The sequence below is a fragment of the Sorex araneus genome, chromosome 4 (assembly GCF_027595985.1).
Source record: "Sorex araneus isolate mSorAra2 chromosome 4, mSorAra2.pri, whole genome shotgun sequence".
Lineage (NCBI taxonomy): Eukaryota > Metazoa > Chordata > Mammalia > Eulipotyphla > Soricidae > Sorex > Sorex araneus.
In genome coordinates, this window is record NC_073305.1 from 204,418,805 (window position 1) to 204,446,752 (window position 27,948).

The following is a 27,948-nucleotide window of genomic DNA, read 5'->3' on the forward strand; positions in this document are numbered from 1 at the left end:
ACCTGAGTGCCCTAGAACAGATGACTGGTTGAAGAAACTCTGGTACATCTATACAATGGAATACTACGCAGCTGTTAGAAAAAATGAGGTCATGACGTTTACATATAAGTGGATCAGCATGGAAAGTATCACGCTAAGTGAAATGAGTCAGAAAGAGAGAGACAGATATAGAAAGATTGCACTCATCTGTGGAATATAGAATAATAGACTATAAGACTAACACCCAAGATTAGTAGAAATAAGTACCAGGAGGTTGTCTCCATGGCTTGGAGGCTGGTCTCTCATTCTGGGCAACTCAGAGAAGGGAACACCAAGTAAAATGTGGTCGGAGGTCATGCGGGGGAAGGGTGATGCGTGCCGAATATAGACTAGAGACTGAACACAATGGCCATTCAACACCTTTATTGCAAACTACAACACCTAATCAGAGAGAGAGATCAAAAGGGAATACCCTGCCATAGTGGCAGTGTGGGGTGGGGGGGAGACGGGACTGGGGAGGGTGGGAGAGATGCTGGGTTTACTGGTGGTAGAGAATGAGCACTGGTGAAGGGATGGGTTCTCGAACTTTGTATGGAGGAAACATGAGCACAAAAATGTATAAATCTGTAACTGTACCCTCACATTGATTCACTAATTAAAAATAAATAAATTATTAAAAAAGGTCACCTTGAACAAAGGAAGGGTGCACATATGCTGCCCAAGCCCATGTGCTGCTTGTGCCGACGTGGCCAAACACACATGGTGCCCGAGCACATGTGTCGTCTGAATCTCCCCTCTTGAGATGTGTGCTTTTGTGATTTCATGTCTGATTCCAGGGTATGTGTAGGGGCTCTCTCTGCCCTTAGAGAAGCCCGTGTCCTCTCTTAAACAAGTTACTCTCTCTCTCCCCCTCCACACCTTCAAAAATTTCCAAATAGGGGCTGGCGTGATAGCACAGTGGGTAGGGCATTTGCCTTGCACGTGGCCAACCCAGGTTCGATTTCCAGCATCCCATATGGTCCTCTGAGCACCACCAGGAGTAATTCCTGAGTGCAGAGCCAGGAGTAACCCCTGTGCATTGCCAGGTGTGACCCAAAAAGCAAAAAAAAAAAAAAAAAAAAGGAAAAACTCTCCAAATAAAATCTGTTTTGCTTCTTGCTTGTCTACTCCTGAAATCCTTTCTGTGAGCGAGACAAGAACCCAGTAACCCTGGGTCGCTGGTGGCAGAGGCAGATCAGGAGAAAGTGACTATCTTTCTCCTTCCCAGTCCACATGAGTCACCCCTGGGATCCACTGACATCAAAAGGAGGTAGAGTAGAGAGCTAGAGGCACTCGTTTCTTCATTCTACCCCTCCCACTTCCCCACTTTACCAAGGCACTGGCAACAGAAACATTTTTCTCTCTTATTGACACGGTTAGTATGTTCTCAAATACTTCATGGCTATTCGTAGTCTGCATAAACACAGGAAGCCAGGCAATGCTTTTATCTTCTAGTTCATAAATTAAGGTACTGGTTATGATTCTATATATTTTCCAGAATATGAGAGGCAATATTATTTTAGAAATCAATATTAACTTCAGTGAAAAGGAGCTGTTTACTGTCTTGTTTAAATGATACTAGTCTGCTAGCAGAGTTAGCCAGGAAGTGTCTAGGGAAGTTTAGGATTATTGAGCATCTGGGGTAAGCCCCTGCACTGCACATACAGATATCACATTTCACCAGCCCCACAAGCTGGCCATCAAACCACACCTGGCTTCCACTTTTTCTACCCAGTGTGGGAGATGACCCCTGCCACCTGATTTCTCAGGGAACTATTGACTCCGGCTGGAGGAAAGAATGACTCTTTTCAGGAAAGGAAAGTTAGTCTTGAATCTTACTTAGGTTGGATTCTTCACCTTTCCTTCAGAGAAACGAATTTCAGGAGTAATAGATCTGGAGACCCTGACCAGCTCCGACGGAGGGACAGAGATGAATTAAGTGAAGAAATAGGAGAAGTTTATTTGGGGTGTGCTCCTGGGCAAACCTGACAAGCCACTGATGAGGCTGGAGTAGAACTGCAGCCCCTGGGAGAGACTAAGTGGATTCTTAAGTTGCCTTGGGTAGAAAGGGTGAAAAAGACCAGCGGGAGAGGCACACTTGGTAAGCATGGGATATAGCCTGGGAGCCACCAGGCTTGGGACAGGGTTTGTGCCCTGTCTTTGGTCCCTGAGGGAGCAGGTGATCTTTGATTTCGGGAATGTGTCATTATTTCATCACCTGGCTGCCATTTGGTACCTGAGTGAACCCTACAAGGAGGAGAAGAAAAATGAAGTAAAACAGTTTTATAGAGAGATGATGAAGAAGAAGAGAGATTGGAGGAGGGAGAAATGAAAATAAGACACAAAAGCTAGAAACGTAACACAACAAACTACATTGTCCCCTGAGGGCTTCTGTAGCACGGTCACCAAGACAGGATCATTGTCAGGTAAGGTGCAAGACACAAAACCAAAAGAGGCGCAGTAGCTAGGAAAAAAAATCACTTGCAAAACAATGGACCTGGCACTTTAGACCCTGTTTCATATATAAAAATGTTATATACCATATTTATAAATGAATTTGGGGTCCTAAGGATGGCTGAGCAACAATAATCACGTGCCTTGCCAGCCTGAGACCAAGAGTTCAATCTGTGGTACCACCCACATGTACCAAGCATCGTCCCGCACGCAGCCCTGCTCTCTGGGATTGCTGGCACTGCAGACTGTCCAGTGCACATCAGCAAGTGATGGGAGCCCAGTGTTCCCTTGTAGACATGAACTCCCACCAGCACACAAGTATAGCTCCCCAGGTGGCTTAATGCAAAGTTGGGGGGAGAGAGGCGGCAGTGTGGAGAAGGAAATGTACTGCTTTCCTCTCCATTCACCCCTGTCACCTGGGGAAGTGCCTGGGAAATTTAGGATGAAAGTCTATGAGGAGCTGCTGCAAGGCACAGATGCTCATGTCCCACCAGAGAGAGGTGGCACCACAGTGACCTCTGGAAAGCAGACCTACAACCAAGCAGGTGTGACCACCAGCCATCGCAACCACAAGAAGGTTGGGGGAATATATATATACATATATATATGTACATATATATACACACACATATATGTATATATATTTGCTTAATGATGGCGATTTTAATTATTTGAAGATAAATATATTTGGATCATTATATAGCCTATGCCTTATATAAAAATTAGTTAAAAATGATTCCAAGATCGATGTATAAAAGCTGCACTTTAAAATTCTTAAGGGGGCTGAAACGATAGTACAGTGGGTAGGGTGTTTGCCTTGCACATGGCTGACCTGGGTTCAATCCCCGGCATTCCATATGGCTCCCCGAGCACCACCAGAGTTAATTCCTGAGTGCAGAGCCAGGAGTAACCCCTGAGCATCGTCAGGTGGACCCCCAAAGCAAAAATAAATAAATAAAATAAAATTCTTAAAAAATTTAAAGGACAGTCTTTTAACGTGGCCAGGATTTAATAGTTATTATGCTCAAGGCACAAATAATAATTGTATCAATCAATTGGAATGTATCAAAATTTGATATTTTGTATCAAATCATAATCAATAGAGTGAAATTATGATATAAGCAAAAATGTTCAAAAGTCAATGTATTTGATACAGGGTAATTATCAAAAATATATAAAGAACTTCTATAAGTTAGCACAACAAATAAAAACAGGGAAAATGACATAAACACACATTACTTCTATTTATTTATAATAAATATATGACAAGCACATGGAATAATAATCAAAATCACTAATCACTAGAGATAGTCGTACAACAGCAAACCTGTACTTGACACCAGTAACACCTAAAACTTGATAAGATGGTAAATTTTGTGTTGTATATTTTAAACTTAAAAATAAAATATTAAGTGAACATTTTTCTCCCCGACATTACTTTAAAATGATAATCTACTTACCAATGCTGGAAGCTAAGTTTATAAATTCCAACATGCAGATATTTTATTCCCAATTCAATTTGGGAAATATCTGAAATTCCCAACACAAAACTGATACTTTTACAAGAAATAAAGATGATATAGTGGAACAGAATATTTCATGCTGTGTGCTCCAAAGCTTGCCTTCTACCAATGGAAATAGATTACCAACATCAAGGGGCAGATTTCAGATATTGTCCGTTTGCAAGTAATCACGAGTCACTGAATGTAGAGGAGGGGTTATTTTTCCAGAATAAATTTTAGAAAAATCATCAGTTGCTACTAGAGAAAGGGGGAATTAAACTTAAAGTTATTGTCCATGTATTTCTAGAGAGAAATTAAAAGTCAAATCCTCAGGGGGAGGTGCATCGCAGAAGTTCTGTTCTAAGGTTTCCACAAAGAGTTTTGACAGAAAAAATGACCTTTCTCCAATAGAGCTTTTTTTATAGACACACTTCTTCCTCCCAGAGAAAGAAAGCATCCCGATCCCTATCCTCAATCAAGTGGGGCCTTTCTTCTGACTGACGTGAGACAGTCAGGAAACTTCTCAGGAGACAGAAATCCAAAGGAGACAGAAAGTGCTTTCTTATTGGGTCACTTGGAGATCTGATGTTGCGTTTTCCAGGTTAGTCTGTGCATTTTCTTCCTCCATCATTTCCTTGTAATGGCGTTTGAAGAAACCAAGCTATAACAGAGAAAGAAGAAAATCAGAAGTACTGTAGAAGAAGAAAAAAGGTGGAGGGGAAGGATCACAATTTCAGTAACCCCTCCCAGTTCAAGCATCTTACTGCATATTTCATGCAAATTGTGCCACCTAGACTTAATCCTTATTCTAAGTAAAATCATTTTCAGAATGAGAAACTGAAGCACTTTCCATGCAGCCACAGAATCAGTATTGGTGTCAACATCAAATTCAGGACTATATTTTTATATTGTAACCTGCTGTCAAAGAAAACATGGAGAGGGCCGGAGCGATAGCACAGCGGGTAGGGCGTTTGCCTTGTACGTGGCCGACCCGGGTTCGATCCCCGGCATCCCATATGGCCCCCCAAGCACTGCCAGGAGCAATTCCTGAGTGCAAAGCCAGGTGTAACCCCTGAGCATCGCTGGGTGTGACCCAAAAAGCAAAAAAGAAAAAAGAAAACAATGAGAAGGGTAAGCAAGAGCAGAAAAGAAAGGGCAGAGAACAGAGGAGACCTTAGAATCAAATAGGAAGGCACAGATACAAAAGCCCATTGTGGACAGTTTGATACTACGTGTGACCTCTCTGCACAAGGTGTCTATCATGTGCAGTGACATAGCAAGAATGCTTGCCTGAAGAGCGGGATCAAAGATGGGTGGTGTAGAGTGGGATGAAAACACTCACCTTGTACAGTGCAGCTGTGATGAGAGCCAGCAGCAGCAATCCTCCCACAGAGCTGCCCACGATGAGGGGGATGGGGTTGTAGACCTCAATCTGTTCCAGCACCATCTCCAACTGGAGCAGAGGTCATGACCCCATTAAAAAAATGTCAGGTCCCTTTATATCTCACTCTCTTCCCATAATGGTGTTTGAAGAAACCAAATCATGGGACTGAAGCAATAGCACAGTGATTAGGGCACGTGGCCGACCCAGGTTCAATTCTTCCATCCCTCTCGGAGAGCCTGGCAAGCTACCGAGAGTATCTCACCCGCACAGCAGAACCTGACAAGCTACCTGTAGTGTATTCAATATGCCCAAAATAGTAACAAGTCTCACAATGGAGACGTTACTGGTGCCCATTCGAGCAAATTGATGAGCAATGGGACAACAGTGCTACAGTGCTATTCCCATATAATCCAACCTCGATCTTGCCGCAGCAGCCAGCAGTGAAGAATCCGGGCCAGCCGGCACCACAAGCCGGAGAATGCTCCGGACCCCAGACCGGGCCACAACACCGGGGTGCCAGATGGAGAAGGTGCAGCATCCCCACCTTCTCTAGATGGAGTCCTGGCGACACTGAGCTTCTACTAACAGGGCTCCGGTATGTGGGACTGGGACCATTTCTCCAAACCTTGTGGGGGCCCTGGAACTGGGAGGCTCCATCCCAGCTTCCAGCCCGCCCCTGGCCCCAGAAGTCACGCCCCCATATAATACAACCTCTATCCCACTACTTGTTCCCCATGCCCTGCTCAAGGAGTGAGATGCAGAGGTACTTATGGGCTTAGGGACACCATCCTATCAAAAGATTTTTCATCCTCCCTCCCTCTCAGCTTGTGAGCAGCCCCTAGCCCCAACATTGTAGATTCAGCATCAGTACCCCTCTTTCCAGTGTGGTCACTGCCTACCACACAGTCATTACCTGTGTTTTCAAAAATGGCTCCTGCCCTGGAAACTGGGAATATACAGATCTGTCGAACATGATTTCAGCCACACTCACAACCAAGATCTTTTTCTGTGATATCTGCAAAAGTTAGGAGATGGAGCTAAAAAATAGCCTTGAGGAAATTTCAGAACTTGAGAAATTCCCCGGCTTGAATATGGGCACAAACACCCCAGAAGCCACTGAATCCAGGAGAAGGAATCTGTTATATTGTTGGGTCTACACACCTGGCTGACCCATCCAAAGCTAAGGTTGCCTTTCAGGATGAAGTCAAGTTCCTCCTGGATACCGAAGGAGGGTATGTCACAGTGGAACCTAAGGCAGTTGGCAATGGAGCAATCCTAGGGACACACAAGTAGCACAGGTTAGGAAAATATGGATTTGAAGACAAAAGAGAGTGCTAAATTATCTGATTGGAAGGGAGTAATCACTTCTGAATTCAAGAGGGCTGTGCAAATACCTATCTGAATCAAACCCCGATGTTATATGGCTTAGAGCGGAAGACAATCCTGACCTCTCCTTACCAACACAGGCTTTTTCTGAATTTGGGTCAGGAAGTTGGTCTCTGTAGGTGCTGTTCTCTCTGAAGAGCATCGAAAAGATGAGTTCTGGGGGAAAGACACAGAAAGCAAGCAACTCACTGGGCAAGCAGAAATTCATGAGGGACAGAAGCAATTCAGTTTCAGGGCTTCAGTGGAGAATCCTAGCAGAGTTCATAGGCACCTGGAGTTGAAAGACCTCCGGCTTCATCCACACAGCCATGCGATTCAGTTCGACAGGAACCCAGATGTTGATGCTCACTGCCAGGTCCCTTTGCCCCAGGTTGCTCACCTACAAAGTCTACAGTGAGGATAAAGCCCAGGCAACACAACAATAATCTCTCGCTCCTGGGGTTTAGCCCTCATGCAGTCTCCTGAATCGACATCACTTGCCTGGAACCTATGCTGAACCATGGAGATTTTCTCCTTATCTGAGGCCGAGAAGTTGAGGTACCTGGTGGATTGTTCATGACTGGGGAGAGAAGAGACAAGGGTGGATTTGGAGGAGTTACATGAAGACCTGAAAAGGTTTTGCCTGACCTCTTCGGTTTTGCCTAACAGGACTGTGGCCAATAGGGACATGAGGTGGCCTGGAATGAGGTGAGTGACTTGGGGTGATATGAGAGTTTAAATAATAATTTTGTAATATCATAGTGACTAAATTTTAAAAAATAAAGAATAGAGCTGGAATTCAAATTGGATACAAGGTTCTTGAATAAGCTTCCCATAGAGAATAGACAGGGGTGCAGTGGTATCCCACTTATTATCCCTCTTATATACTGGGATATCGGAAGCCAGGTCTACTCCTCTGTGCCTGTTTTCCTTTAAGGCTTTCATGAGCACTCAGGATGATATCGGGCGTCCATGTGGGACATAACTAAGGATTAGAGAGACTCAGGCTGATCACTGTATCACTGTCATCCCGTTGTTCGTCGATTTACTTGAGCGGGCAGCAGTAATGTCTCTATTCCTCCCAGCCCTGAGATTTTAGCAGCATCTTCTTATTCGTCTTTCCCAATATTGGAGGCTCTTTCAGGGTCAGGGGAATGAGACCTATTGTTACTGATTTTGGCATATCTAATATGCCACTGGTGGCTTGCCAGGCTCTGCCCGTGCAGGCGGGATATTTTCAGTAGCTTGCCGGGCTCTCCAAGAGGTATGTCTGAACTCCATCAAATATGGTGTGGTAATTATGGAAAATAGGTAGGAAGTATCTTATAATACATCACGCGGCTGCAAAGTGGAAGTGCGGTCCAGAATGGAGCATGGTGGCTGTTGGGTAGTGGAGGTCGGCTACTGGGGCTGGGTCCCTTGGGGCAGGGAGGGTTCTCACCCATCCGCCTCTGGGGCGCCCCGGGTGAAAACAGCCTGGCACGGGGTCTAGTCCAGACTCAGACTGATGCTGTTGACAGATCATTTCTTTCTGTCTTTCACAGGCCTCTTTGTGTACAGCTTATCCTCTGCTCCCTTGGCTTTTATGGGTTTGGGACACATAGGTGAGAACCACCCAGTGGCTGGACCCTTCTCTGGCTCAGCATAACTCCTCATGAGGTCAGCTCAGGCCCATGCATTTTGGCCCAGTAGCCAAATCAGCTCTTCATATGGTGGTAAGTCTCACCTCTACCCCTACCTGTTCCACACCATGGGTGCCTGTTCTCTGCTTGAAATTGGAAACAGTACAAATTCTAGGCCATCACTCCTAACTCTGCTTTCTCATCCCTGTATTTCCTAGATATACTTTCTGCTGGGAATAAGAACTGTCTCCCCAAAGAAAAAAATTTTTTTTCTTCTACGAAAATTTTGAGAATAAGAGTGGAACTCGTTTGACATTGCGATGTGGCACCTTCTGATCACCGTGTCGACAGCATACTTCACAGGAATCTTAAGCTGAAAAGTGGTCTTGTTGGTCCTGGGAGTGTTATTCTCACTGGATAATGAGAAGGAAGAAATCCAGTTGGCAAGGGTCTCAGAGAAAGTGATTGGGGGACAAGGGTGGGGAGGGTGGACAAAGAGACACTATTCCTGGGTCTGACCCACCTCACCTGCTTACATTAGCCCTCAAAAGTAGCTGGTGTCCCAGTTTGGCATTGGGAGAAACGTCAAAAGCGGCCATGAAGGTGATCTAATGGAGAGAGAGGAAGTGGAGGATGGCGTTTACTGGTGGGATAAGAGTGGGACGGGGGCATAAGGGATGAACAGAATCAAGGTAGACCTGAGTGTTCTCCTGGAAGATGAAGTGGTTCATGCTGCAGCGGGTGCTCCAGGTGCCCTGGCTTCCAGCTGGGGAACTTTCACATGTCAAGTGTGGGGAGCGTTTGTGGAGCTGATTCTAGGCAAAACCAGAGAAAAATAATGATGAACAGTGACTGATTCAAAAATCAGTACACACATTAAAAAAAATCTGTCAAATTTTTTATACTCTAACAATGAATTACAGAATTAAGAAACCGACCTTATTTATCAAAAAACAAACGACTGGGGCATAAACTTAATAGAGGAGGTGAATCTACTTAAGGCATTGTTAAAATTATATTCATGGATTTGAAGGATTAATGGTTAAAATGACCATGTTGCATAAATCAATTAAAAAATTCAATGACGTTCCCAGAAAATTCCCAATAGGACAAACAATTCTAAAATTTGTATGGAACTCCTTCCAAAAAACTAAAGTAATTCTGAGAGCATAAAAAGAAAAATGGAGATCTCTTAATACCTGATTTCAAATTGTACCTAAAGTTGTTTTTTTAAATAAACAGTTTGGGATTGAAACAAAAACGCATACATAAGTGTAACAGAATCAAAATACCAGAAATAAACCCACACATATATGGACAGTTAATCTGCAAGGGAAGCAAGGTCAAATAATATTAAAAAGAAAGTCTATTCAACAAACAGTGCTATGAAACCTAAACAGCAAAAAGTTAAACTCTTTATTAAAAAAAATTACTCACAAAATTAGCTCAAAAGGATTAAAATATAGACATAAGAACTAAAACCATAAATAAATTAATGAAAGCACAATGAAGGCATTAATAAATATAGATCACAAAGATTCTTTGGAGACTTAATTTCAATAGGAAAGAAATAAAAACAAATAATTAAATAAGACTGCATCAAATGTAATGTGCTTTTTGTTCTTTTTTGTTTGTGGGCCATATGCAGCATTGTTCAGGGCTTATTACTGACTTTGTTCTCAGGAATTATTCTTGGCCATACTGGGGGACCACATGGGATTCCGGGGATCAAGTCTGGGTCAGCGGCGTGCAAGATGAGCACCCTACCAGCTGTACTATTGCTCCAGCTACTAAAAGTGTTTTATACAACTAAAGAAGCCACACTAAAAGATTAAAAGGCAACCTTCCCAGCGTTGAAAGATATTTTCACTGTTTATGACTGATGAGGGGGTGATATAAAAAAATATAAAAGAGCTCACACAACTCAACAACAGAAAGAAAAATTAATATGGGCAAATTAGACACATCTCCAAAGACATACCAATGGCCCACAGGCATATTTTAAAAATCTAACTTTGTTCATTATTAGGGAGGTACAAATCAAACCCACAATGAGATGCTACATCACACCTATGAGAATAACCTTAAGAAGACCCCAAGAAACAACAAGAGTTGGCAAGAGTGTAGAAACAAGGAATCCTCTACAACTGTTATTGAAAATGTAAATTGATATAACCTCTCTGCAAGCAATATGGCAATTTCTTTAAAATAGAATTTCTTTAAAACCAAAATGGAGGGGCCGGACCAAGAACAAACCAGACTGGAGCAGAAGCTTTGCATGCTTGAGGCCCCAAATTTTATTCCTGACACCACATGGCCTTATGATTCCTGAGGACAACTCTTGGTGGTCCTGTGACTCCCAAGCAATGTTGGGCCTAAACGATATCACATCGGTTGACCCTAGAATTGAATTTGACAGGTGATTTCCAGAATTAGCCCCAAGACCTCTGGGCACTGTTTAGAGAAAAATTACTTCAAGAAAAATAAGAAAACTGAAACTATTCCTAGTGCATTCCATTTGAACAATATGAAAACACTAATTTAAAAAGATATATGGAGGGCTAGGGCGACAGTATAGGGGGTCAGACGCTTGTCTTGCATGAAACCAAACTGGGCTTGATCCTTGGCACTTTATGTGGTCTCCTGAGACTCGCCAGGAATGATTCCTGAGCACCAAAGCAGGAACAAACCCCGAGCACTGTCAGATGTGGCCCCAAACAAAACAAAACAAAACAGAAAGATATATATGCACGTTTGGATTCATAGCAGTACTGGTTTCCAATGCATGAAAATAACCTAAACAAATAAGGGCATTGTGCAATTTCCTCAGTGGAATACTACTCAGCAGTTTAGCAGTTTAAAAAAATGAAATTGTGTCCTTTACAACATGGATGGAACTTGAGATTCTATAATAATAAGAAATATCAAGGAGCTGGAGTGATAGCACAGCGGGTAGGGCGTTTGCCTTGCACGAGGCCAACCCTGGTTTGATTCCCAGCACCCCATATGGTCCCCTGAGCACCGCCAGGAGTAATTCCTGAGTGCAGAGCCAAGAGTAACCCCTGTGCATCGCCGGGTGTGACCCAAAAAACAAAAAAAAAATAAAAAGAAATATCAAGAAGTGAAAGACAATCATTAGGTGGTTTCTCTCATGTGTGAAATCAAAATAACCACAGCAAGTTAACCCATAAATCATAACAAAAATCATTCAAATTCTGCAAAATGTACATTGGTTATCCAAAGTGGGAGAGGATGGGTAAGAAAAGAATAAAAGGAGACTATGATGGAAGTGGCACTTGAAGATTGGGGATCAGTTCAGTAAGACTTAAATGTGTTACAGAGCTATGAATCCGTACTCCGTGAGTTATTTACTATTGCAAGTCAATGATATGTCAATAATTTTTAATGTGGCAAAATGTTAATAATTGTTGTATGATGCTTATGATATTTTTGTTTGTTTTTATCTTTTTCAAATGTTTAACATTTTTAACAAAAATTTAAACTTTATTGCTTCTCCTTTATTCTCAATAGTTTTGAGTCTAAATTATATTTTTATCCCACAAATAAATGCAGTCATTCTATATCTGTCCTTCTCCTTCTGACTCATTTCACTCAGCATGATACTCTCCAAGTCTATCCATTAATAGGAAAATTTCACGGCTTCATTTTTCCTAAAAGCTGTGTAGTATTACACTGTGTAGACATACCATAGTTTCTTTATCCATACAATTTCCAAACAACTATCAATTTTAAGTATAAAAAATTATTGGAACACAGTCTCGCTCATTCCATATATTTGATCAAGAACTGCATTCACTCTACCACAGCTGGGTGACACGGGTATAGTAGGCACTGCTTGATTGATAAAGTTGAAGTCTGAACTATCGAACCAGTAAGAACAGCATACCAAACACTGGTATATAGGAACCAATGCATTCAACTACTACTACAAAACAGTGTTGTTAAATATTTGAAAGACATGATGTTCTTTACTTTATAAGGAGAATCAAAGAATTCTAGTCAAGTTTCATCTCTCACATTGGCAGTGTCCTGAGAAGTCAGTAATTTCTGACAGTCATTTCTGATCTTAGAAAGAAATACCCTGAGTTGAGGAGCTGGAGCAATAGCACAGTGGGTAGGGCATTTGCTTTGCAAGCGGCCAACCCAGGTTCAATTCACAGCATCCCATATGGTCCCCTGAGCACCGCCAGGAGTAATTCCTGAGTGCAGAGCCAGGAGTAACCCCTGAGCATGGCCAGGTGTGACCCAAAAAAGCAATAAATAAATAAATAAATAAATAAATAAGAAATACCCTGAGTTGAATACAAGATGAGAGATACAAGCCACAGTCAATGAAACCTTATTTATCCACCCATGATTAGGCCGTAAGTCTGCTTAGAAGAGAGTCTAAGCAATGACAGCCTGAGCACAGAAGTCAGCAGCTTCCTTCCTGAGAGTGAATACCTGGATTCCTTCCACGCGTCGATAAGACAAGTCTGCTGGGTAGAAGAAAGTAATGGCAGTTCCATAGGAGTCCTCGCCATCATTCCATATAGTTACTTTTATGTTTAGTTCCAAATTACTTCCCACCAACAAGGTCTTCAACCTAGGTGTTAGGGTAGAGAGAAGAAGATGATTATGGACTTGGACTAGAAATAGTCTGGGACTGAGATGGTGGGGAAAGGATGGGAACAGGAGGTCTGGTTTATAATCATGAGTAAAAATATTAGGAAGAGCCAGGGGCAGGCCCTCCAGGTTCCAGGCAGGAGCCTGAGGAGCCTGTGAGGGTCTAAGAGAACTGAACTCACCCAGGGAAGTCAAGGGCGATACCAAGGTCATCCTGGCATACATGGTCAGCTCCACAGTTCTTCTCAAAGGGAAGCTAAAAGCAAAGGGAGGGGCTGGAGTGATAGCACAGTGGGTAGGGCATTTGCCTTGCACGCGGCCGACCCGGGTTCAAATCCCAGCATCCCATATGGTCCCCTGAGCACCACCAGGGGTGATTCCTGAGTGCATGAGCCAGGAGTGACCCCTGTGCATTGCTGGGTGTGACCCAAAAAGCAAAAAAAATTAAAAATAAAAAAATAAAAGCAAAGGGAAAGCAGGATTTTCCTCCTCAAGACCTGGAATTTATCCCATCCTCCCCTCCAACTGAAGGACTCACAGAGGCCATGAAATATCTTGGTTCATCCATGGCCAATACAGGCCGGAGGTTTCTGTGAGAAGTGATGGGCTTCCCTTCCAAGGAGAAGTTGAGACGCAGGATAATGGGGGTCACTGAGTCTTCCACACAGCCCTTCCAGAGGACAAATGGACATTGAAGAGAGCAGGTAGCTGAGGACACCCCATCGTAGTCATTAGTATTATCCTATTTCCTTGCTGTAAAACAATACTCCCCTGTGCCCCGTAACTGCTCACTTCTCCCATTCCTCCAGTTGTACTAAGCAGAATCTCTGCTGTCATCTTCCTTGAAAACCCCTCTTCCAGCTTCCTAAATAGCCCTCTCATTCTCTTTGGCTCCTCTCCACCTTCACTTGCTCCAAAAGGCTCTCTCTGCTCTTCTCCCTATGTTTATCTTTCTTCAAGGCACCCATGTTACTTGGCATGTACTGTCTAGGAGCTTGAGTGATTTAAATCTTCCTCTAACTCCTTCTTGGGGATGCCTATTTTGTCCCTACTCTGTCCCCAGGGCCTCAGGTAGGTTCTTTCTCTGAGAATGAGCTTAATGTAAGAATTACAGCTGTACTTGGCTGCCATCCTTTTCTTAATCACTCATCAAGCCAACAAGTGTTATTAAGTACCTCCTTCATGCAAAGAACCAAGCTGGGTTGAGCCACGGCAAGAACCAGCACATCCCAGTCTTTCCTCACTCACATGCTGTTAGCCTCAGAATCCCCTCAACCCTCAGGACTTTTTTGAGTGTGCTCACCAGGAGAAGCAACTTCTGGACCTCACAGTGACGCCCTAATCCAAGAACTTGCACACGAGTGAGATTCCGCGTCTTTGTCTCCTCAAAGATGGCACGGGGATTCAGACGGCCAGGGTCCAGGGTCAAGTCAAAGCTCACAGAGCTTTGGAGGTTACCTAGAGCAGAAAATGGGGAACAAAGAGTCAAGAACTCCTCAAGTTGGCAAGGAGTAAGATAAGATACAAGAGTTCTGGGTCAGAGAGTAGAGGACTCACCTAGCTGACTCTTGGGACTTTGGTAAATTTCAAGGCAGACATTAGCTTCCCCTAGTGTCTGGACAGGGGCCATTTGCTCCTGACACTCAGATACAGATCTTGGAATCTCAGGAGGGTTGATGAAAATTTTTGGCAACACCCTGAGCACAGGTCTTGTCCTGTGGACAGAACACTGAGCTGATGACAGGCCCCCGGTATAGGGAGGATAAACAGGGAAGTGGAAGAGATTTGTGTGTCTGAATCAGAGCAAGGACTGTCTGAGGAGCTTCTGAGAAGGGCTGTTCTCACCTGAGCAGCAGTGCATGTCCCCGGGCCCCCACAGCCAGGTCATTTAGTCCATCCTGGCTTAGGTCCTGACCTCCACTGAGTGATTGTCCAAAATACTGGAGTTGGGAGGAGATCTGAGAGCTGGCAATCCGCTGGCCAGAGAAAAAAGGGAGAACTGGGTTGGAGATGAGGTAAATAAATAGTAAATAAACATAAGAGGACCAGGTAAGTAGAAATGTAGGAAAGACTTAAGGTGTCACAGGGACTGGCACACATTCAAAAGAACAAAAGCAACAAGTGCTGGTGTGGATGTGGGGGAAAAGGGACGCTCTTTCACTGTTGGTGGGAATGCCAACTGGTCCAGCCTTTCTGGAAAACAATATGGACAGTCCTTCAAAAACTAGAAATTGAGCTTCTAACTCCACAATACCACTTTTGGGAATATATCCTGAGGGTACAAAAAGGCACAGTAGAAATGACATCTGTACCTATGTGTTCATTACAGCATAATGAATATTACAGCATGTGTTCACAATACCCAAGATCTGGAAACAACCAAAGTGCCCAAGAACAGACGACTGGTTAAAGAAACTTTGGTTTCTTTAAATCTACATGTAGACAATAGAATACTGTGCAGCTGTTAAGAGAGAGGAAGTCATGAAATTTGATTGTAAGTGGATAGACATGTAGAGAATCATGCTAAGTGAAATGAGTCAGAAAGAAAGGGACAGATATAGAAGGACTGCACTCATTTGTGGAGTACAGAATAACATCACATGAGAGTGACACCCAAGGACAGTAGATACAAGAGCCAGGAAGATTGCTCCATAGTTGGAAGCCTGCCTCATGAGCGGGGTGGGGGGTATGCGTACTGAAAGTAGAGAATGGACCAAACATGATAACTTCTCAGTATCTGTATTACAAACCATAATGCCCAAAAGTAGAGAGAGAGTATGGGGAATATTGTCTGCCATGGAGGCAGTGGGAGTGTGGAAAGGGGAGGGTATACTGGGGATATTGGTGGTGGGGAATGTGCACTGGTAGAGGGATGGGTGTTCAATCATTGTGTAATTGTAATTCAAACATAAAAGCTTGTAACTATATCTCACAGTGATTCAATAAAATAAAATGAAATAATTTTTCAAAAAAAGAAAAAGAAAAGACTTCAGGTGTCTCTAGGGAAACAAATGTCTCCAGGGAGTGCCTAAAAATAGGTGAGAATGAGGAAATGATGACTAGAGAAAGTAGAATTTTCCTAAGACTACAGAAATGGAAATGGGAAGTGGGGTGGAAATTGATCTCTTGACCCAAGTTTCCTTCTTTCATTCATATCAGGTGCCTCGGGTTCTAGTTCTGACTTCTCCACTTACAAAGAGAGGGCTTCCATTTATGAGTCAAGATTAAATTCTTCGGTGCCATTCTATATTCCCCTTAGATGAGGATAAAATGTATCTCACAGAGGAATTACGAGAACTTAGTTGATCCATGGGGTTCTTGAAAGAGTACCTGGTGCATATCATAAGCTACACTGCTCAATGATTACAATGATAGGAAAGGCCTCAGAGCTCATTCAGTTCCACCTCTTATTTTGCAGACAATGCCACAGCCACAAAGTCTTGAAGAGACCTACAGCAGACATGAAATAGGATTCCCTGGCTGTAAGCCCAAGGCTCCTTTCTACTCCCCCCTTGTCCTCTTTAGAACAAAAAGAAACCAAGCCAAGAAGTGGAATGGCTGTACCCAAATCCAGGATCCACCTTCCTGGGTCTCACCTCCTCTGTGCCCCTATCATGACCCATCTCTGGGTCGATCAAACATTAAGAATAGAAATGAAGAATAAATATTAATAGAAACACTAAGTAATAAAGGAGAAAATGTCAATGACTGAGGGAGTCTACGAAGGAAGAAGAGTGGAAATAACACCAACACAGTCAAGTGTGCAGGAAAGTCGATCTCAACACATTGGTGTGTGGCCCAGCAGCAAGGTGGGAGGGCAGGGTGAGCCCTTCCCTGCCAAGGAACTGGTGAAACCATTTTGAAGGAAGGAAAATCATGATGGACAGCAAATCTGGAAAAACTTCCTCATTGAGTCAGGCCTTCCAGGCATAATCAAGTGTCACCTGTCATCAAAGGTCTATGTGCCTGTGCCACTGAGCCACATGACAATAGATCTTATGATTCTCAACAAGAATTTCCCCTTCTTCTTAAGTTCTTTATAATCCCTTCACAGTTGTTACCTGTTTTCATAATAGCCGATTGTAGCAATAGACACCTATTATATATGGCAGGCACATAATTATGTGTATGCTACATGGGTGTTAGATGTAAATAGATATATGTTTTATACATGCATTCCTATGTACTAGCTCATCCCATCCTTGCAATGGTGGATGGTTAGGAGTGTTTAGGATTGGTTCTATTGTAATCACCATTTTACATGAGGAGGAACTGAACAGAGATAGGTGAAAAATGACCAATGTCACAGTACTGGCAAGTGACAGAACTGTAGACATTTCCTGTTTCTGTAGACATTCTTTTTCCAACAACTTTTTCAAGATATAATTTACATTCAAACCCTTTTAAAGTGTACAACTTGGGCTAGAGTGATATTACAGCAGGTAAGATGCCTGCCTTGCAGATAGCAGATCTAGGTTCAATCTCTGGTACTACATGTGGTCCTTCAAGTGCACATAGAGATTGAGAACATAGCAGAGATTAAGGCCTGAGAACACTGTCAGGCGTGACCCCCCCAAAACAATCTGCCTGCACTCAAATCCAATCTTAGCCTGATTTCTCTCTCTAGAATTTAGTTTCGTCATTCCAGCGCTGTGGAATCAAGCAATCTACTGTGACCAGCTTCTTTCACCTAATAGGATGTGTTCAAGCTCATCATGTTGTTGGTTATGTCACTACTTCAGTTTATTTTAAGCATAATAACATTCTATCTTATGAAATTCCACATATATTTATGTATTCATAGATTGATGAGCATTTGATTGTCTTCACATTTTGGTTATTGTGAATAATATTCACACTTAACTTTTGGAATGGCAGCTTTGGGGGAGCATTTGGGGAAGCATTGATTTTTGGCCCTGGTGTTACCCAGGAGTTATTCTTGGATCTATACTCAGGAGTGATATCTGGCAGTTCTCAAGGGACCATAAGTGGTTCTAGGACTTCAAATCTCATTGGAAGACAAACACCTTAACCCCTGTACATCTCATTGTTTCCATTGGGTCCATTATTAACTTTTTATTTGATCTATGCTTTCAGTTTCCATGGGTAATTACATCCTACTCTTAGAATTGTAATTGCTGGGTCATCAGTAACTCTGTATTAAGCCTTTGAGGAATGCTACGCTGTTTTCCAAAGTTACAGCCACATTTGAAATACTCCCCTGGTGTATGGAGATGACAAATCTTCCACATTCTTTCTAACAGGTGTTAAGATCTGTCTTTTTTTTCTATCCTTCCAGTGAGTAAGACAACTAACTGATCATCTTTCCACATGTACCTTGATCCCCTGTATATCATTTTGGAGAAATGTCTTTTCAAACGCACGTATGAGGGTTTTGTGACCGAAATCTCCAGGCTCTCATGGAGTTGGAATGGGTGACCTCCCCCCATCTCTTTGTTTTTCTGGGAGTCTGGTAGTCATGCCCATAAACTGCTTCATATAAGTTCATTAATGGCCATGATCCATAGATTCACAAATAAATCTCGAAAGAGAGCAACAGACTGCAGAGATAACTCAGATCCCAAAGTCACCACCCAGTTAAAATTTTAACTTCAGCTCTAGCACCCTATTTAAAACTTTAGTTCCTGGAGTGACAGCTCATACTCTAGTCTCTGATATACCAAGAGTAGTACAACACATTTGATGGGGTGTAAAGTAGAAGGCAACCTATTTCAATCCTATGTAAAATATACAAATATATACATATATGAATATATACTATATATGCACACAAGGGTCAACCCATAACAATATGTTAGTAATCTCTTATACAAAGGTTTAATGGCTCCAGGGTGAGATTCAACAATCTTCACACACTTTCCTCTACGGAAATTTTTTTGGATCATTTTAGTGGATTATTCATAGCAAGCAATACAAAGTAAATTGTCTAGAACCTGCTTTGGGGCAGGTTTGGGTGGTGGTGGGAAAATTTGAAATAATGATGGTGAGATGGTGTAATGGTGTTGGGATTAGTGTTGGAATATTGAATGCAAAAAATTATTGTGAACAGCTTTATAAAAATAAAATTTTTTAAAAAATTTCTTTTCAGATAGGGTGTTTGCCTTGCACACGGCCGAACCGGGTTCAATTCCTCCGCCCCTCTCGGAGAGCTTGGCAAGCTACCGAGAGTATCCTGTCCGCACGGCAGAGCCTGGCAAGCTACCCGTGGCATATTCTATATGCCAAAAACAGTAACAAGTCTCACAATGGAGACGTTACTGGTGCCCACTTGAGCAAATCCATGAGCAACGGGATGACAGTGATACAGTGATGTCTTTTCAGATCATGTGCCTGGTTTGTCACTGGGGCTTCCTTTACTTTTGACAAGAAATGAATTTCTGCCTAGATGGGCATTTGGCAGTTTACTTACAGAAGACGGGAATGAAGAAAGCCACATCACTTTCAAGGAGAAAAAAAGTGGGCCACAAGGTCTACATTGTTCCTTATCCATTATACATCTGGACAAGGCAAGTCATTTCTTTTCTTCGTTTATCTGCTCTCACTTGTTTCACTTCATCTATAAAGTGGCTTTGATAATACCAGACCTAAGTACCTCAAAAAGTTGCAGGTGGATTAAACACGTAATGGGAAACCCACTTTTCTACTAAATTCTCATACAAAGCAGGATACATACCCGTCAATGTTTCCTTTTCTCAAACAAAAATCAATGATTTTTCTTGCTGCCTACTTTACCAGTGTCACTTTACCGAAGGACGTTTGTGAGGGAGAGGAAAAGTTTTCAAGTGGCCATGTGGAAGACACGAGAAGCAAGAAAAGGTTGTAGTGGCGGCATCTGTGACCACACTCACCTGGCTGTGGGAGGGGCTGATGCCCAGGTCGGGGGTTCCATGAAACAGGTAGACAGCACCCCTGTTCTCCTGCTCTCCTGGGGCTCCGATGGCCACATCCATTAGCTTGTCCCCATTCACGTCCCCCAGCACTGTCAGGGCTGCCCCAAAACGGCCCCAGGGATGACCTTGAACCCCTTGGAGAATTTCCTCACAGTGCCACCTAGCCCCCTGATAAACAAAACGTGTCAGCCTTCACCCAGGCAACCCTGTCCCCCTGCCCCCCAACCCACCCCCACAGCCCAGACCTCTTCGCTACTTACCCACTGATGCAAAGGGCACACAGACACCTGCCCCCCTCGGGTCTGCTCATAGTAGTGGGGGGCCCCGATGAGGACCAGGTCGGTGCTGCCATCTCTGTTCACATCCACAGAGCAGAGGGAGGCCCCAAAGTAGGAGCCAATCTAGAAGGAAGAGGCTGGTGTCAGCCCGCCTTCCCCTGCCAAGGGGCACCCCTTCTGGGCCAGGTACTTCCTCTCCTCAGCACCAAGTTTCAGACGCCCCTCATCTCCTCCCTCATCACCTCTGCAGACCCCAACCACCTTCATGTTCCATCACACCTGACCTGGGTCCCTGTGACTTCCTTATTCAGTGTCCATTGCCCTGCCACCTTGGTGAAGATGACAACCTTCCCGGTATGCTGGTAGCGGGGAGCCCCCAGGACAAGGTTCTGCATCCCCTTCCAAAGGGCCAGCTCAGTGGAGTAACCTGAGGGGATCAATAGCTAGAGTAACCCGAGGGGAGCACCAAGTGCTCCCACCTCCCACTCGTCACCCTTCACAGCCTTTCCTCACCCAGGTAAGAGTCCCTCATGTCCACATTTCCCCGAGACATGTTGATGAAGGTGGGCCTCATGCTTGAAGGGTAAAAAAAGGCACCTCCAGACCAGCTGAAGCTCCCTACAGCCCCCAGGACTGGTCCTTCCTGAAAGGAAAAAAATTTCTGGATGAGCAATCGGGGGTGAAAAGCAGAGATTTTGTTCCAAATAAAGGCCTGCCACTGGCTCCACTCACTCACCTGTGCCCACCATTCCTCCCCTCCTCCCTTATTCTACTCATCCTTCTTCAGTTGTTGAAAAGTCCCAACTCACAGGCGTGATCATAGCACTGAAGCCCTCCTGAGACATCTCAAATTCAAAGGAACTGCTGCTTGTGGTTTGTGTACCTGGGGGAAGGCATGTCATTAGCTGTGTGACAGAGATAAGCGCTGCCTCAACTCTCAGGGGATCTACTACTGGAGACAAATACCCAAAGGGAGGTGTTGGTGTCCACGAACAAAAACCACTCTATGGGTGGGGGTTAGAAACGAATTGCTTCTAATCTGAAACAATTAGTCCCATCTCTGACGTACCCTCAATAGCAAAGATCTTCTCTTTCAGTTGATTCTGAATATCTTTCAAAGCATCAAAGTTCTCCACTTGAAATATATGTTCATTAGAGGGCTCTGACGCAATGGCCTCTAATTCTTGGCGTGAAGATCTTCTTCTAAAAGCAGATCCCACCTGCCATCAAACCAACTGAGTGAAAATAATTATAAACCCATCTGCAATTCCACTAATTCTTCATGCTGATAGTCCTCCCATAGCCCAGAAACTCCCACAGGCAAGCAAAAGAGCTTCAAGAGCACCATGGAAAGGAGGATACGGATCAAGCAGTGTTTCCATCCTGAAGGTAGTAGAAGCTGAGGACCTGGCATTCTGTCTTTGAAATGGAAGATGTCCTAAGGAAAATCAAGGGAAGAAAATGATGAAGGGCACCCCCACATCTTACCCCAACTGCATAGCGAACAATGCCCTCTGCCTCCGCCTGGGGGATGACATCCTCATAGTTCAGAGAATCAAGCTCTTTCCTCCCATCAGTGATGACGATGAGGATCTTGGAGGCATCCTTTCGGGCCCCATTTGAAGCAGTGAACAAACGTTGTCTATCAGGAAAGAAGAAAATTCAGAGGTCTGTGAACAGAGCTGTTGCTAGCAGCTGATGCTTTAGGGAGAATGCAGTGCCGCTCCTGGTCCAGGGGCCCCTTGTTCCACCATCCCCTATCCCACATGGCCCTCAGCATGGCAAGGAGACTGCAGGCCAAACAGAAGTTCCTATAGGTCTGTTTCTTGTGGAGACAAATGTACCCTCCAAAAGACCCAGAAGTTTTAGGGAAGTAGCTGGTAAAAATCAACACTCACGTGACCCTTTGAATGGCTGTAGCCGTGTAAGTGTAGCCTCTCAGCTGCCAAACCTTGTCCAGAAGTTTTATTGGGTCTGACTCCTTTGTGAATTCCTTGAAAGTGAAGTGCACACGGAACTCATTGGAGAACTGCATCAAAGAGAACTGTGGAGAGACCACATAGGATTGCATAAGGATGCTTCACCAGAATTCCGTGCCCACCTCTCATCCACCACCACCCAAAGTTCACCTGAGAGCTGGGTCTTGGGAACTGCATCATCACAGACTTCACAAATATCAACATCTTGCGAAAATTGTCAGAGTTGATGCTGCCTGAACCATCAATCAGGAACACAATGTCTTGCTCTTGCCTGGGGCACTCTAGGAAAGGAGGTGGCCCTCGTAAGCCCAGGGACCTCAGCCTCTAGTCTCCAAGAGCTCAGGGCTTCCCTAAATCCTGCCAGGAGCAGAACCATTGATCTTCTGGAGTCTCTAAGGAGGCTCCGTCTCTGACTCAACTGCTCACACCACACAGCCAGACTGGTTGATGAAGAACAAAGGATGTTCCTCCAGTCCAGGTGGGGCCTCTCTAGAAGCTGAGGTCTACCTCTATTACAGGGGCCCTTCCCCAAAGTCCTCCCTCACCTCTCCCCCATTATCCACATCCAGCATGAGAGGACCATACTCTCACCCTGGTTATGTCCATTCTTGTTGAATAATCCCAAACTGTCCTTTCACTCAACATCTGTGATGGGGCCCCAGCCAGCAGCCACACTGGGCTATTCTCAGCTTCAGTGTGACCCCACAGGGTCTCCAAAGAGTCAGAAAGAGCAGATTCAGTTTCAACCCTAACTCCCATCTTCCCCTTTCTGTCCTGAAGGACTCTTAACAGAGATAGTGGTGCCCTGAGTGGTGAGGTCTTGAGGCTCTGGAAATAACCCTCCATTCAGTGACCACATATCAGTTTCCAAGAGGGTCTGAGAACATGAGACCGAGGAGGGGCCTCAGTCAGCTGTGGCTGGGTTTGAAAAGCTCACCGTTCATGTCCTTATCTCCCATCCTTCTCAGCACTAGGGAATCCAGGCCCCATGCCTCAACATGCACACACATGTACATATACACATATATCAAATCCACATATGTACACACAACCATAAATATACAAGTGCATGCATACATAAACAACATACCTAATATATGCATGTGTTCACATAGACCTAGCACACTTGTGTGCTTCCATGCAAATATATTCTCTTGTAGAACCCTACACACATGTACATGAATGCAATTGCATATGTACATACACATGTATACATGCAGTCATGCTTATACATAGATACATATAGATAGATGGGTGTGCGTAGATGCATGTGTGTGTGCATACACTCATACATACACAAAAACACAGACACATGCAGATACACACTCTCTCTTCTCAGACTGTTTGCATCATCACCACCGTTCCCATCTGCTGCACAAATCATTTGGGTAGCCCAGGAAGTGCTGAGTGAAAATATATCCCCCTCTCTCAGAATAACTAGCGACCAGCACTGATTAAGCACTACGCAAATCACTACCCTGCTCTGAACCACGAGATGTCCTCTCTGCGCAGGGAGTGCCACTGCTTCCATCTGATGAACCAAGAAGCTTATGGTTGGAGTGGTAAGGTGACAGGAAAGTCCTGCCATGGATGGTGATGGGGCAGGGTGCCAAAGTACAGTGTGTCCTCAACCCAGGTTTAAAACCTCTCAAACAAGCAGTTAATATTTTCCCAGATCCTTTTTATATTCATTCGGCTCCAGTGTACCCCCAGTCAGATATACATGGACTTCTTAAAGCACCAGGAAAGCACAGAGACTGGAACACATCCAAATGAACAAGAAAAACCTGTTCTGGCACAGATTCAGGGAGAAAGGTACTCTCATTCAATGCTGGGAATGCCAGCTGGTCCAGTCTTTTTGGGAAACAATATGGACATTCCTCAGAAAACTAGAAATTGAGCTCCCATATGACCGGGCAATACCACTTCTGGGAATATACACTGGGAGTCAAAAAACAGAGCAGAAACACCATCTGCACATCGATGTTCATTGCAGCACTATTCACAATAGCCAGAATCTGGAAACAACCTGAGTGTCCAAGAACAGACAAATGGATAAGAAATCATGGTATGTTTATACAATGGAATATTACACAGCTATTAGGAAAATGAAGCCATGACATTTGCCTATAAATGGATGGACATGGAGAGTATTATGCTGAGTGAATGAGGCAGAAGGAGAGGGATAGATATAGCATTTATTTATGGGATATTTAAAAAATAGTATAAGACTAATATCCAAGGCCAGGGAAAACAGGGCCAGGAGGACTAGTCAGTGGTTGGATATTACCACAAGTGTGTGGGGTGGGGGCAGAGGGTAGATAAGATAGAGGAAAGTACATAGAGCAGCAATACTTGTAAATAATCACTCTGGACAAGAACTGAGCATTGAAAGTAGGTAAAAGGATATACATGATAACCTTTCAGCATCTGTATCGCAATCTATAAAGCCTAAAATGAGAGAGAGAGAGAGAGAGAGAAGAAAGGTGCCAGCCATAGAAGCAGACTGGGGTGGAGGGAATGAAGGGGTGGGAGGGGAACTGGGAACATTGACGCTGGGAAGTTACACTGGCGGAGGGATGGATGTTGGAGCATTGTATGACTGAACCCAATCATGAACAACTTTGTAACTGTATATCTCACAATGATTCAATTAAAAATAAATAAAAAAATAAATAAATACAATTTATAAAGCACAGGGTAGCCCTGAACACTTACCCTGTAGGTCACTGGGGAGCATCTTGACTGTTGAGAAGTCAGACTTCATCAGGAAGCAGAGCCCAGTTAAGTACAAGTTCTCCCTACAAGCCTGGTGCACCGTAGGGCCACAGGCCTGGGGACAGAGGGGTTTCTTGAAGCTCCTGCCTCTGCCCTACCCTTTCACCTACACCCCAAACCCAGAAGACCAAACACCCCATGTTTCAAGATAAAACTCACCAGCAGCTGAGAAGATCTGGTGGCAGCTGCCAGGGATAAGCCCAGAGACATGTTCACAGCTTCCTGGGGGACTGAGGGGACAAATGTGCACATGTCCCCTTAGTATGAGGGAGTCTGTGTAAGATCTGGTCAGGGTCTAGGAGACAAGGAGTCCTTACAGAAAAGGGGGCTTTCGGGTCTTCATGGAGCTATAGGAAAAGGGGATTCAGGTCTGTGATGGGGGAGGCTTTCGGTGGGTTAGGAAGTCTGTCTACAAGGATAACTGAAACTGGGAAGATAGGAAGGGGAATTTCCTGTGGTTCCCAAAGTACTCAGAGCAAGGGTCTAGATCTGGGTCCCAGGACACCTGTGACTCACCCTGGAGGAGAATTTGTCTACAAGTGGCCCTGAGGTAGTCACACCTGTAGAGGCCACCCGTGTGGTTGGCAGCAGTTATCTCCTGGGGGGCTCCCACCATCAGATCAGAAGCCCTGCAATCAAAAACATGGAAGTTGGTAGCGATTGCCACTTCAGTCAGTCTGTACCTTTGTCTCCTCGTCTGTCAAGTGCATTGTTATCTTCATGGATATCTTATCTTAAACGGGTAACAATGTAAGTTCTGCATGGGAGGGACTTTTGCCTGTTTTGTTCTCTGGTGGGGGCATATAGTAGGTGCTTAATAAATGTTTATTGAATGGTTGATTCCAACCTCATATCATTGCAGTGAGGACTAAGTCAGTGCTGGGCGTTTGGTGCACAGTAAATGTTAGCATCTGGGGCTGGAGCAATAGCACAGCAGGTAAGGAGTTTGCCTTGCACGCGGCTGACCTGGGTTCAATCCCCAGCATCCCATAGGGTCCCCCAAGCATCACCAGGAGTAATTCCTGCGTGCAGAGCCAGGAGTAACGCCTGAGCATTGCCGGGTGTGACAAAAAGCAATAAATAAATAAATAAATAAACAAACAAACAAACAAATGTTAGAAGCTGCCCTATTAGTAACAGGGAAGCACCTGCTCTCTGTCCAACTCTCCTGAGCTTTTGGAAATGGCCACATCAGACAGGGAGGAAGCCCAGGGCTACAGGGCAGGGTGGGGGTATCACAAAATCCTGTGCAGGGAGCCAGAGACCTGACCCCCTGCCCCAGTCTTCACCTGGGGTAAGTAGACTGAACCACACTGTGTCCAAATCCAGGCCTGTCCATGCGGAAGATTGTTGGCTGCTCCGTGTCCAAGTTAAAGCAGAAAGAAGAAGTCAAAACTTTGAGAAAGGAGACGAGAGACTCTTAGTCTTCCTCTTGCTTCAGCTCCTAGTTTGAACCATCTCCCCGAGCCCTCACTCTCCCCTCCAGACCCAGTGCGGCAGTATCTCATGGTCTCCCAAGAACTATCCTGCTTCTCTCCTTGAAATGTTCCAGTGACTGTTCTACACTCATTAGCAAGTATTTGTTCTCCATTTCTGTAGGAAACACCCAAATTTCAAAGACATTCCTTCCCCTTCCCTAATCCAATGGTTCCTAGAAAGGAGAGTTCAGGAAAAACTAGGGATCACAGGGATGCTGGAACTGAGCACAAGTTCATTTGTCCTGCCTGGTGAGAATCTCTGAATTGTCAGTCTTCTAGTATTTCCTTCAGCACCCAATGAATTCCCCCAGCTCTGTTCCTCGATATCCTCTGTTTTTGGAATCCAAAGATTAAGCAACTCCAACCCCTTCTCCTAAAGTAAGTTCATATGATGCTTTCTCTGTTCTGTTCCTCTCTGGCCCCCTTACCCCCCAGGATCCCAGCTTACCCATCAACAGGAGGGGGGAAATCCCGGTCACGATGACAGGAATGGCAGACATGGGCATGTTAGCTTCTGAGACACCAGACAACAGCTGTAGAGACTAAGATGGAGAGGGAGCTTGTGAGACAAGAGGTGGCCGAGTGGCCAGAGGGAAGTGTTCAGTATGACTCAGAGGTGCAGGGTGAAGAACGCAGCTAAAAACAAGCATTTGCTGTTTGGGGGCCCACACAGCCCACATACACCCACCCACTTCCCAACCAGAGGTGACAAGATTACTCCTCTGACCTAGACTTGAATGTTACCAAGAAAAATGTAGTCACAAAACTTGCTTACAAATGGACGGACATGGAGAGTATCATGCTGAGAAGAATGAGTCAGAAGGAGAGGGACGGACATAGAATGATTGCACTTGATTGTGGGATGTTACAAAACATAGCATGAGACTAATACCCAAGAACAATAGAAACAAGGGCCAGGAGGACTGGTCCAAGGTTGGAAGCTTGCCACAAATTGTGGAGGGCAGTTAGGATAGAGAAGGGACCACAGTGACAATGATAGTTAGAAATGATCACTCTGGACAAGAGCTGAGTGCTGAAAGTAGGTAAAGTGATGGGGCTGGAGCGATAGCACAGCGGGTAGGGTGTTTGCCTTGCACGCAGCTGGCCCGGGTTCGATTCCCAGTGTTCCATATGGTCCCCTGAGCACCACCAGGGGTAATTTCTGAGTGCATGAGCCAGGAGTAACCCCTGTACATCACCGGGTGTGACCCAAAAAAGAGAAAAAAAAAGTGATATACATGATAACCTTTCAGTACTTGTAATGCAAACTATAAAGCCCAAAAGAAGAGAGAGAGAATGAGAGAGAGAGAGTAAAGAAAATTGCCTGCCACAGGCTGTAAAGGGGAGAGGGTTGGTGGGAGGTAAACTGGGGACATTGGTGGTGGGGAATGTACTCTGGTAAAGAGACTGGTGTTGGAACATTGTATGACTGAAATCCAATCATAAACAAAATTTGTAGCTGTTTATCTCACAGTGATTCAATTAAAAACATAAACATGAGGGGCCGGATCGATAGCACAGCGGGTAGGGCGTTCGCCTTGCACATGGCCAAC

At 44.4% G+C, this 27,948-nt stretch overlaps 1 protein-coding gene across 1 annotated transcript; it reads right to left on the reverse strand.

Moving 5' to 3' along the window:
• Nucleotides 1–4,536: 4,536 nt before the first annotated feature.
• Nucleotides 4,537–26,901, reverse strand: LOC101546916 (integrin alpha-X). Its single transcript, XM_012934348.2, has 30 exons — nucleotides 26,844–26,901; nucleotides 26,222–26,312; nucleotides 25,434–25,546; nucleotides 25,077–25,147; nucleotides 24,858–24,972; nucleotides 22,290–22,420; nucleotides 22,059–22,204; nucleotides 21,649–21,802; nucleotides 21,230–21,380; nucleotides 20,970–21,043; nucleotides 20,674–20,803; nucleotides 20,445–20,587; nucleotides 20,143–20,283; nucleotides 19,841–20,050; nucleotides 14,817–14,947; nucleotides 14,529–14,686; nucleotides 14,275–14,429; nucleotides 13,510–13,641; nucleotides 13,154–13,227; nucleotides 12,810–12,951; nucleotides 9,044–9,160; nucleotides 8,874–8,953; nucleotides 8,675–8,758; nucleotides 7,225–7,303; nucleotides 7,016–7,123; nucleotides 6,817–6,900; nucleotides 6,520–6,633; nucleotides 6,272–6,373; nucleotides 5,317–5,427; nucleotides 4,537–4,635 (listed from the first exon to the last, which is right to left on the reverse strand). Exons 1-30 carry the CDS (start codon nucleotides 26,899–26,901, stop codon nucleotides 4,537–4,539), a joined length of 3,498 nt encoding a protein of 1,165 aa, XP_012789802.2.
• Nucleotides 26,902–27,948: the final 1,047 nt, after the last annotated feature.

What these genes read in the sequence shown, in the direction of transcription:
- LOC101546916 (XM_012934348.2), bottom strand. Translation starts at nt 26,901, where the DNA reads ATGCCCATGTCTGCCATTCCTGTCATCGTGACCGGGATTTCCCCCCTC. An exon ending in TTGTTCGCTATGCAGTTGGG is followed by an intron (nt 21,381 to 21,648) that starts GTAAGATGTGGG and finishes GTTTGATGGCAG; the next exon opens with GTGGGATCTGCTTTTAGAAG. An exon ending in TGTGCCCTTTGCATCAGTGG is followed by an intron (nt 20,051 to 20,142) that starts GTAAGTAGCGAA and finishes TTTGTTTATCAG; the next exon opens with GGGGCTAGGTGGCACTGTGA.